Consider the following 12,375-nt stretch of genomic DNA (forward strand, 5'->3'; position numbering starts at 1 on the left):
CACACACACACACCGCCTGAACCGACCCTGCAGCCCTGTCCTGAGACTAACATCATACTCCCCTGCAGTCACATTCCTGTCCTCAAACACAGCCTGCACACACACACACACACACACACACACACACACACACACACACACACACACACACACACACACACACACACACACACACACATGAAAGCAATTCCTGTCTAGCCTACTGTAACTGCAGCCAATTATATCGATGGTAAAGGAGCCCTGCGGCTATCACCACAATGCAAACAATTAGAGGGCTAATATTAACTTTGTCTTGTTTAGGTGGTAGTTTTCCTTCACACGTATTATAGGCCAGTTTTCTCACTGAGTTGTAAAACCAAGAATTTTACATTTGTACTGTGGACTACTTCTAGTGTCTCCTACACACAGATACAACCCAAAAAACATATCATACATATCACTAGCTTTGCAATATTATCATATTGCTGGTTTCTCAATATGGTAAGGTAGTAGAATTTCCCCAGCTGTAACTGAGACACTGTTCAGAATGCTTAAAATATAAATATATAAATAAAAGTATAACTGCACAACATGTCTTATAAGAATAGACTATATAGATAATTGCGTTGCTCTCAGCTACATCTTCATTCATATATTACAGTGACTTCTAATTCACATGTTCCCTTCATAAATTTATGGGGCATTGTTATTTTAATAATCTACATGAGTTTGACATATTGATGTATTGCAGTTTGAAGTGGTGTCATGTAAATCAAACCGATGGAGTCGGATTTTCTTTCATTGAAAATATCATTGAGACTTAAGTGCAGACTTCCAGTCAGTTTATCTGAAATAGCTTTACTTCAGTGTGTACAAGCATGACTTGTATTATGTCAACATGTCAATTCTATGCCATGTTATGACAGATCTTACTACAAGATTATTCTGTGCAAAATACCAACACACGGTCTGCTCTGACACATGTGGCGCCATCTAGTGTCAAAAGGAAGAGGCTGGACATGAAACCATTCAGACATGGTTTCAGACATTCATATTATAGTTTATTCATATCTACAGTGCTGACAGAGTTGCTTAAACTTCAGTCTCACCTATGTGTTTCTTAAAGTACTGAGGACGTGCTTGTTAACAGATTAGAAAGCTTTGAAAAAGATTTGCTGCAGCAGTTCTTGTAATAAAATGCAGGACAGGTGTTTATAAAACACAACAGTCAACCTGCAAGTGTCTAAAGAACTAAAATATAACACATACCTTTGTATGAAAAGCAAAAGTTGTTTTGACATTGGGCTCAATCCAAAAGTATTCCCTGTTCCACAGACACAGTACGAATCCCTATAAAATATGATGTACTAGATAATGTAACTTTAATCTATGTTGAAGTGAGTACTTTCTGCCAATTGAAAAATCATAACAAAACCACAAGGTGCTAAATCTCTGGAGTCAGGTTATGGAGTTTAGCTGTGATTATCACTATGGCTCATTTTTAACCTAAACCCAAAAGACCGTTCAATGCAGTGCTGCCAAATAGCCAACTATTTAGTTTCAGAGTGGAAGTTCTGACCTCAAAGTCACCTTTCAGCCTTTATCTAACCCCCTGGAGAGAAATATTTCACAGATATTGTAAATGTGTGAGCAGGGTTGTGACTCTTTAATCTGGCACTTTCCCAGAGACGTCCCTTTACTCATAAATTATAAACAGGAGGGCAAGTGCAATATGTAACACTCTGCCAACACTAATCCATCTCCATCTCATTATCAGTGTAAAACTTGCAGACGGCTTTGAGGAGAACCTGTGAAATCACTACAATATATTATCCTCCGTTAAAAGAAATGCATGTATATGGATGTATTTCTGAGTCTCCATGATGTCATTGTCAGTTTGGGGAGGATGACAGAACTAATTCCCATCAGTTTTACACTCTGCAAGATTTCACACGAGGCATCTGAGGAATTCTAATTGGGGCCGGGAGCAGTGAAGCTGGACACAGCAGGAGCTGCAGGCCGGAGTCCCTTCACTTTGGGACACAACCTCCTTTGAAGTCACTTACTTAACACTTTACCATCACGCCACACGTACAGTACAACATTACAGGAGAAAGCCGTCAAACAGAGTATTCATCCAAACTTCACCCTTCAAACTGTTCAATTTCCTCATATTGAAAAGGCCTGAAACACCGTCTCATTTACTACACCTCGATATGAATCAATGAATAAAACATGGAGCAAAGTTCTGTCACTTTTAATACATATGTTTATTGAAAATTAAACAAGGACAGGGAAAGAAAATGACTGAGATAACAGCGGTGATGTTAGATAAAAAAAAAGAAACAGCACAGAAGCAACTTATAGAGTTCTTAATTATCTGTGATGAAAAGATGGATGATCGAAGAGAACAGCAGGCAACGTTTACAGCTGGACCAGAGTTGTCTCAGACATTTGACTTCTTTTGGGAGAGGTTGATTTTGTCGCCAAGACTCAAGGCCATCCCCTGTGAAATGAGGGAGGGAGGATTTATTGTAGCAGATTGTACACTTACTGAGAAGAACATTTTACTGTGCACTGTTAAATGTAACAGCTTTTTGATATATTCATTCTCCTTATCCATTCTTTCTTTCAACGGGTCATTAGATTAAATGTTACACTTCAAGAAGATTCATTTTGGTGCATTTCTCAAGTTGAGAGCATTACAAATTCAACCGAGCCTCTACTACAGAGATGAATAAGTGTTCGTGGTGCAGCAGCTGTGACCCACCTGACTTTTGGCTCTTATGCGTATGTGTCCGTTGACAGGTGCGTCAGGCCCCAGGTGGATGGGCTTCTCGATGCTGACATTAGCCAGGGCGTCTTCTCCAAAGATAGAACGAGCGTAAAGATTGGCAGCCATGAAGCCGCAGAAGCCCGACAGTGCCTGGTTTATAAGATAAAAATAAAATGAGATGAGAACATTGTAAAACAACAGCAGAGGATCGACACGCTTTATCTAATTAGATCTGGCTTGGTGATAAATTACTGACAAAGGCCTCTTGTGATTCTTCTCAACATGCACCAGCACCGAACGGTTTAGTTGCTCTTCATATTTAGGAGTATAGCCAGCTTTAAAACCACCATTTACTCTCTTTCCTTTGCTGTATGTGACGTCTCATACCAACCTTCTCAGGAGTCAGACACTTCATGTTGGTGGACTTCAGGATATGCTGAAGGTACTCGTTCAGATCAGTGATGTTGGTGTTCACCGTTACCTACGACACAGAAAGATTTCTTAGAGACCATCCTCAACATTTATACGTTTTCATTTTCCTAAGTGATGTTATTGATCTTTTGAATATAAAGCAATGTGTTCCCTTAAAAGTAGGAAGTAGAGAAAACTAGACGACAACAAACCTTGTAAAATGATCTGACTCATGATGCCAAAATAAGTGATTACTGTGAAGCCAGTTTGTTTCTGGGAACTGGCCCCAAAGCATAAATGCAATGCTTTTGTGGAATGCAAATGCCTACCTTGTTTTCCCACTCAAACTCTGCCCACATCTGTCTGAATTCTGCATCGGTGCAGGACGCTGGCTGGATGTAGTCCATGATGTCAATGTGGATGTCACTGAGGACGACGCAGTTTCGGTCGCTAGCTGCTCCCGACACATCGTAGACTGGAAAGACAGAATCAAACATCCCCAACAAATAAGAAAACATTCTCTGCCTACAGAGAGCAAAACAAACACAAGTTGAATTATGATGATAAAAAGACACCAAATGATTGTCTTACCAATGTTGCCAAATATAATGCCGTTCTCAGTAGAAGCGACCTTGACATTGGCCTTGATGTTAGCAAAGTCGTGAGGAGCCAGAGTTAAAGGTGAAGGCTTCTCAACCAACTTGAGGTCACCTGTGGGATGGATACGTTTAGTGGAATGCATACATAGCGCTCTGTAGCAACACAATGGGATAGGCTTGGATCAGCATTAATAGAGAAGAGAAACTGTACATTTGTTGAGTGAATTGGACAATAAACCTGACTAACCTAAAGTGGCCAGCTCCAGGGTGCAATTCTGGAGAGTATCACTGGTTTGGTTGACCACCAGCACGTCCAACACGATGTCATACTGGTTGACATGAACATAGGCTTCAGCATACACTGGGTCTGAGAAGCCCGTCAGCTGGGTCACCTAGAACGGACAAAAATGAATCACATTTAATAATGAATTATAATATAATATAACTAAATAATATTTCCACAAATATACACAAAAATAAAAGCAAAAACTTGAAGCTGTGAGTCCTTGAATTAAAAAAAGATACCCATGGCCTAAATGACCTTTAGATAAATAACACTTCAATTAAATAGTAGAATATTCATAAAATCTCAACACAAACAGGGACAACTGTTCTCTTCCCTACTGAGCAATCAAAAGCAGCGTCTCCCTCTGAGACAAATGTCACACTGAGGTCTTCAAATAATCATGCTTTATAATTGCAAGAATTAAGAGGCAAGTTTTCAACGCCACAAAATCAATCCAATCTCCAAGAAGAGACGATATTTACAGCCCAAACTGAGTCCATTGCAGAAGTGCTTTTCTCAATGCAATTTTCAGTTCCCTTGCAGGGCTTGTGGTGTACCTTGTTGAGTTTTGAAGCCAGGGGATCAGCAGCTTCCTTCCTCTGAGTGTTGCCCATAGCAGCCAGCAGACTGAGCTGGAACTGGTCCTCCTTAGAAGTCATCTCGTTTTTGGCTGTGAGCTGCATGAAGGAGATCGGGTCGTCTGCCTGCACTGTGACGTTGCGTTTCTCAGACTCTTTCTGTGGTCGGAACAAGAAACGTACATGGTTAGTTTCGGAAGGGGGCTAATCCGGCCTGTAAGTAGGTCACAACAGAATCCAAACACAATAAATAACACAAAGGGGTGACAGAAAGAAATCAAATATAATCAAGTAACATTATGTGCAGAATGAAGACAAAAAATTGCAGTGACGGTGTCAATGTTTTTTGTGAAGAGTAACCAGGGCCCTCATGTATTATTGTTGCATAGATTACATTGTTAAAAACAAAACTTATTCTGCCTATACACAGTTATCACATGTTCTTCACACTTTCAATAATGCTAAATGAGGGCTGGGTCCAAACTATACAATTAACACAAAACAAGTGTTCACTTCCTCTCCTTGTGGTGATGCTTCAGCTGTGCCAGGCTGTCCCAAGGTTAAATATTAATTTCAGCCCTCCGAGTCGACTGTGATTACCTTCTGCGACAGCTTCTCTTCCTCCAGTCTGACAGTCAGCATATGTGACAGAGATCTGCGGCACTCCTTGTTGAAAATGTCATTCATAAGTGGCGAGCACTCTGACAGAACCTTGAGGCACAGCGAGATGCGGTCCACGTCATCGTCTGTAATTGGCTTCTTGGGCAGCGAGGACTTGCCGAGGTGCAGCACGGTGACCATGATCAGCATCGACTCCGCGACAAAAGACTGAGAGGGACGGCAATACAGCAGGGATTAGATCAACAGGCGGTTGGTTTAATGATTTTTAAAAAGATGTCAGTGCGGAGAGGACAACTTACGTTTTGTTTCTTTTTGTCTTGAACTATAGCAACATAGCGCAAGGCCACTTTGGTCAGGGTGGTGGCCAGGGAAGCTGCCACATAGAAGTCTCCATCCATCAGAAAGCCTCTGAGTGGAGGTCTGCAACAACAACACAATCAGTGTTTATTGAGTGAGCTGGGTGTTAAGATTACCAAACTCCATACAGTCAATGGAATATTACAGGCAAATAACAATCCCCCCCCCCCCCCTCCCACATTTAGCAGTTTTTACCTATCCTCTTCTTTCTTCGAAGGCCTGGAGGAGCTGAGGGCACTCTGTGTCACATAGGTGCCCATCTCTGTCACCAGCTTCTGGGCTGGAGCCGCACTTACTTCATCCTCCGGCTTCACCTCTCCCGTCTCCCTCTTTATCTCATTTTCTACAATCGGGATCTGTCCATGCGAGAGACAGATGTCAGATATTTGAACCAATTTTGAAATTGGACCGTCAGGTGAGCTTGTGTCACAGTAAATTCTGACAATAGTAGACAAACATACCTCGCCCAAGGACCTGCGTACTTCTGTCATCACATTCTGGATGTCGTCCTTGGTGCTGCAGTATTCTCCCAAGATCCACAGCGCTCCCCTGTAGATCCTGAAATATGACAATGGGGACAAAAGTCATGAGCATTCCCAATGCTACATACTCCTGTATTGATCTACTACCCAGGCCTAATGACAAAACTTTGCCAAGTATTTGTAACAGTTGACAAATGACTATATACCAGATTGACCAAAATCAGACCATTTTCTTTCCTCGTGTAAAGTAACCAGCAACAATAACTTACCCTTAACCTTTTTATTTATTTTTTTTACTTTCAATTTGCTATCTTCTTGTTTCAATATTCATCACATCATTTCAGAGAGGACACACAACTGGTGAACTACTGTAATGTGCTATTTTCCCTCAGATCAGCTCACATTATCGTTTAAATGAGTATTGACTTAGCAAAGACTGAATAAATATATATAAATGGAATATACTGAAACGTTGACTGACTTACCTATTTATAGTAATCAGATAGGCTGACCCTAATTTAACCTGCTTTTTATAGCCATTAGGGGAGAGACAAAAACCAAGGCGATGCATAACATTCCCCTCAAAGTCATAGAAAGCCTTACTTGACAGTTTTGATGGCGTGAAAGACTTCCAGCATCTTCTCGATGATGAGGGGTCTCAAGCTTTCGAACCGCTGAATGGCCTCCCGTACAAACTCCAGGACGTCAGCAGCAGCCGCCTCATTAGTGTCACTTAGGAACTCCATCAGCTGTAAATCATATCAACACAAAGAACTGCCTTAGTATATACTCCTATCATATATACATATATGCTTTCTCTCCTAGAAAGCGATGAAATATAACACATTTCCAGAGCTAAATAATAGGAAACTCACCACCGGTATGACATTGGCCGCCATGTCGGGGAAGCGCACACTACAGGAGTGAAGAGTGCGCACCAACAGCTGCCTGTACTTATCAGTGTCTTCATGTTCTGTTACGTTGTTTGTCTTGATCACCTCTTTCTTCAAAACAATCACCAACTAGAAAACAAACAGATGGCACTTTATTAACACTATATTCCCCTTTCCCTAATGTGTCCATGATTGGACATGAAATCAACATCAATAACACGGATATACTGCACACGCCGCTGACCTCTTCAACATTGCGCGATGAAACAAGGTCCAGTGCCAGCTGCAAGGTCTTCTTTCTCACTTCCAAGTCAGGAGTGCTGAGAACACGCAGGATGTCCATCACAAGATCCTGGATAACAAAGCATTAGTGACAACCAAATTAGGTCGTATCGGAGATGGTGTGCTGTAGATGCAGCAAACGGGTGCAATCTCGTAATAAATTTAGGTTTGCCAGATTCTGATATTGTGCAGATTTTTTTTTCTGCTTTTACCTCTTTACACTAGACTACAGAAAACTTAATACTGTATATCTTCTCACATATTTTGTTTTAGTCTCATATCAAATAATAACCATAAGCTCCAAAGACAAACATCATAAATACTACTACTAAAATGTTTAAAGGTTATAGTGGGGGTTTTTTCCCAGGGGGACCTACATTTTGGTTAATGTTTTTAAGAAGAACCTTTTTGAGATGGAAGACAATAAATGGTCTTTGAGGTTTATAAGGCGCTACATTCTATTTGTTGATTACAGGAGAAACTAATTCAGCGTACCTGGAGTACACGCTCGTGAGTGGGGTGCTCCTTCAGCTCAATCAGACGATCAAGAACAATCAGCTTCACGTTGTTGTCGCTCTCCTTGATAATCAAATCAATGTAGCACTGGGCAGCAGCCTGAAATCCAACAACACACAGAGTGCATAAGAGAAGGTAAGAGACCAAAGACATCGCTGCTATTAGGTCACGTGTAGGACAATATCAGAACCGTATATACAGCTTATTGCACACACGAGATCACTGACAAAACCTTGGTAATGTACCTTAACGGCTGTGGGAGCACTGGAGAGGGTTACAAGTGTGCCAGCAGCCTCGTACTTAACAGCCGGACTGGACGACTGCAGCAGGTTGTAGATGCATCGGATAAACCGAGCGCGCTCAGAGGGGTTAGCATGGCAAACCTAGCAGGCAGAGAAGAAGAAAATCAAGAGTTCAGACATTAAAGCAGCTCCTCTGGTAGTATGCTGTTGTGTAACTAAGCTTAAATTAGACTAATAGAGGCCTTGACTCACTTTGTAAATCAGCTCCACAATGACCAGCTGGAGAATGTCGCCAAAAGTGTGAACTTGGTCGATACATGTGCTGAGGTAATCCAGAGCGCGGTCCTGTAAAATGGGAATGTGTGAATGACATGAGTTAAGTTTGGCCTTTGGGACAGAAACTGTAGGTCATGGTGGCACACAACAATAGGAACAGTTGGAAAAGAACAATATGCTACGGACCTGATCTGCATGAATCAGCATCATGAAAGCATTTCTTTTACAGCTGGCATCTTTCTCATTGACAAGGAAATCATGGATCAACTCTGGAGCGTCTGGGATGAGATGTTCGAAGTTCCTGAAAACAAGTAAATATCATCAGCTGTTTGTTGTTCACTAATGAATAGAGTACGAAATCTGTATGTGTGTGGAAAGGCGACTGAACATAAAATATTTAACAGTTTGTACCTGTAGATGGTGTAGATGGCCAGGACGGCATTGCGGCGCACATAACTGTGACGGTGCTCCAGGCAGGCCCGGATCGCTGGCATGAGAGGCTCGAGCAACTCGGACTCCTTCAGCTTGCACAGGAAACGCAGAGTGGAGCCACGGATGAACTCGTTGGGATGCTGCAGGTCCTGGAATTGAATGGAAAATTTCACATGATGTTTGATGATTGTGTACACATGACATCTACTGCATTGTGTCCATCCTGGGAGAAGGATCCCTCCTCTGTCGCTCTCCCATAGGTTTCTTCCTTTTTTCTCCCTGTTAAAGGTTTTTTTAGGAGAGTTTTTCCTGTGCCGATGTGAGGGTTCCGGGACAGAGGATGTCGTATGTGTACAGATTGTAAAGCCCTCTGAAGCAAATTTGTAATTTTGGGCTATACAAAATACACTGAATTGAAAACATTTTTTTGTTTTTTTTTTCCATTATCAAAAATGAAACCAAGATATTTGAGCAAAGTTACAATTTCAATCATCATATATGAATACATTATAGAAATACAAACGGAAATGAAGTGGATTCAGTTGTCCAACAACCTGGCCAAACTGGTATTAAGCTATTCCTTCAGATGCGGGCATCTTACCATCTCATATTGCCAAATCGGAATATAACAAAAACAAGCCTTCTCATTTTGTTTTCACAACGTTACAGTAACATCACCTTTGCTGCTGCGACACATGGTGTATAACGATGGAGGGAACACCTGTTTTAAGAAAATGAACAGCTCTACAGACTGAGTCGATGAATCTTACCTTCCTGTAGGCGTCACAGACCAGGATCATCTCCTGAAGCAGTTTTCCATCTGGCGTTGTTTTGGGAACAATCTCCCAGAAAACCAGCAGCAGTTTTTTGATGGTGTGGTCTTGAAGTGGCAGCACAAAGCGGATTATGGTCATCAGCAGTCCTGGCAACTTCTCCCCATTCAGGATCATGATGATGACCTTCTTCAGGGCTTCGGTCTTTGCCTTGATCTCCCCCTTTTCTGTTGAATAATGATTATTATTACTATAAATCTGATCTGCATGGCCTCAAGCATGCATCATGACTTTTATGGATCTTAACCTAAAACTTTTCTGAAGCATTTGGTTGAATTATCATTTATATTTTTAAGAGATGCGGATTTTGATAAGCAGTTCATTATTGTAGCATTTGTAGAGTAAAACCAACATTGATAACAGCTTTTCTGGATAACCCATAGACTTCACTGTCAACCGTTTTAATTACATTTTTTCTACTGAAGTAACAATCCCTATGAAAATTGCCGACAGTGAGGTTTGTGGATTATCCAGAGAAACCAGGACATTGTTTCAGAAAAGAGATGTTTTTCCTTTGATTCTTTTCAACACTGAGCACAACAAACAAATTAAATTCCAACCATCTCCATTGTAAGGAGGTGGAGACATTTAGAAAGGAATATTTCCTATCTGCATGGTTTATTAAGGTTTAGTAAGATAGCGTTGCAAGCTAACATTAAGAATAGTTACCTAGATCAGCTTTTAGGCTGACTTCAGAAGGGGGCTCTGAGTCAGATGAGACATTGATCAGAGTGTAACAAACGTTCTCGGCAGCTGTCATTTTGCTGCTGGGCTTGTATCCGTTTAGAAGAATCCCAATGAATGTTGCTCACTGGTAAATACCTATGAGAAACAGAAGAACAGTAGATTTAGTAATTAGCAGAGAAACCATATACACAGACGAGTGCAGCAAATGTGGGATACAACTACAAACTACAGAGTTAACTAAATCTGCGTACACAACGGACACAAACAAGATAAATCGACTGTAAAGCCAAACGTGCATTAAACAGAATAAAGCACTGTGGGGTCATATTTCATTTCTTCTTTTTCTATGAGCTTTTTAAAATTCAGAACAGTCATCCAGGTATCAATCACAGGGATTACTTTTACTGGAAAGCTGTCAGAGTTTATTGAGTCTATAAAGGATGAATTACCAAATACAACCCCATCACATTAGAAGTGCATTAGGCCAGTTTGAACAGGAGGAATGAGTGCACCAAGCAATCCCTGTTTCAATGTATATGGGCAGAGTTAAAAATGAGGCTGGTGCATCGCATGTGCGAGACAAATTGTTTTAATGCTGCCTGGTAAACCATTAAAAAATATATTTTAAAGAATGAACAACTGAATACAAGCATCTAAGGCTTGTGGGTTTTATTTATTTTACACTATTTTTGCTAACAAAACCCATATGTTGGATTATGTCTGTGTTGCATCAGATAAAAGATCCTAATTACAAAGGCCTGGTCAATCAGGTTATTAGATGAAACTTAAACTGTCTGCAAGATGTTAATAAGAATGGCTTCTTAAAATTCCATCTGGAAACTGGGCACTTGTAAGTTTTATTTTGGTAACAGTCCCCAGCATTACAGGAACAAACTTAAAACACAGGTTGATTGTTTAATCACCTGTAAACTGCAGATAATGTTACCGGTGGACCCAAACAACACAGACAAGCCTGCCTGATACTCTTTAAATGTAAAACAAATCTCAAATGGATTTGGTAATATAACAAAAATAAATAACTCTGACATAATGAGTAGACAACCATACAGTGTGTCACGGTTCAAGCTGTCACAAAAGGAGGAGTTGCCTTATTGCTGAGCTGTCTTTAAATATATATCATTAACAGTTATAGTTACACTACAAGAGGTCATATTTAACATGTCTAATACCTTCTATCAATTGTTCTTTTGTCTGTAAAAAATAGACTGCTGTCAATTAAAACAAACAACCAATGTTTTGACAATGAAGGTTTTCAAAGCCTTAGTTGATAAAGTGTGACACGCAGCATTAGCAGCCTGCTGCTACAGCGTTAACACGTCACCTCCGTCAGCATCAAACGCTGCATAGCAAAACCCCAAAGTAAACATTTAGGCTAGTTAGTCGACTATTTAACTGGCTACGTTAAGTTGAGCTTTATAGTGAATTGCTTACTAGTGTATGCTAACGCCAGGTTAGCTCTTACCCAAGCTAGCAGTGAAATGGAGGACAGGGACGTCAGCTAGCTGTCTTAGCAGCTACCACGGCTCAGATCACAAACATCTCTTATGTTGGTGAAAACTAACACAACCTACCTGATCGCACTACTATTATCCTCCGAAGTGGCCTTCGACACCCAGGTTTTGGATAATTACATCTGTAAAAAATCCTCAGGTGATCCCTTGAGCGAGCTGTCTCTGTAGCTCTCCACTACTTCCTACTGACGTGGAAGATTACTTTCTGAGCCACATCACTGCTACAGTGCGCTGGAAGGGCCAAACGCGAGAGCGAAAATAACCCGAGACGTCACAGAGAGGAGAAACATCTGAAGGCCGGGTTCAGACCAGACTGTGGCCAATGGATGTTTTTTTGTAAACGTCTCACATTTAAGATGATTAAGACTAAGTAAATGCTACAATGAATTGGGTGCTCAACAGCAATTATAAATGTACTGCCCTTTCATATGCACAAGTAAACAATGAATCGGGATTATTGCAACAGTGATGTATTTATTGTAAACACTTTAAGAGAGACAAAGTATATTTTGGAAAGCATTGTACAGCTAGTAAATACAATGTTGAAATGTTGTACAATCATGTATTACCGAGTATTCAGTATCGGTTTTAAA

General features: G+C 40.8%; 1 protein-coding gene across 1 annotated transcript; it reads right to left on the minus strand.

The window, feature by feature from the left end:
* Positions 1-2,231: 2,231 nt before the first annotated feature.
* On the minus strand, positions 2,232-12,010 carry copb1 (COPI coat complex subunit beta 1). Its single transcript, XM_054609534.1, has 22 exons — positions 11,843-12,010; positions 10,233-10,385; positions 9,501-9,730; positions 8,710-8,879; positions 8,485-8,599; positions 8,275-8,367; positions 8,026-8,163; positions 7,760-7,879; positions 7,227-7,334; positions 6,965-7,111; positions 6,693-6,838; positions 6,069-6,165; positions 5,803-5,963; positions 5,550-5,670; positions 5,230-5,457; positions 4,609-4,788; positions 4,013-4,157; positions 3,758-3,877; positions 3,496-3,641; positions 3,147-3,236; positions 2,750-2,905; positions 2,232-2,485 (listed from the first exon to the last, which is right to left on the minus strand). The coding sequence occupies exons 2-22, from the start codon at positions 10,321-10,323 to the stop codon at positions 2,426-2,428; spliced, it is 2,862 nt and encodes a 953-aa protein (XP_054465509.1). The 5' UTR covers positions 10,324-10,385; positions 11,843-12,010; the 3' UTR covers positions 2,232-2,425.
* Between the last annotated feature and the right edge of the window lie 365 nt (positions 12,011-12,375).

This window comes from Anoplopoma fimbria, chromosome 2, assembly GCF_027596085.1.
Source record: "Anoplopoma fimbria isolate UVic2021 breed Golden Eagle Sablefish chromosome 2, Afim_UVic_2022, whole genome shotgun sequence".
Taxonomy (NCBI): Eukaryota; Metazoa; Chordata; class Actinopteri; order Perciformes; family Anoplopomatidae; genus Anoplopoma; species Anoplopoma fimbria.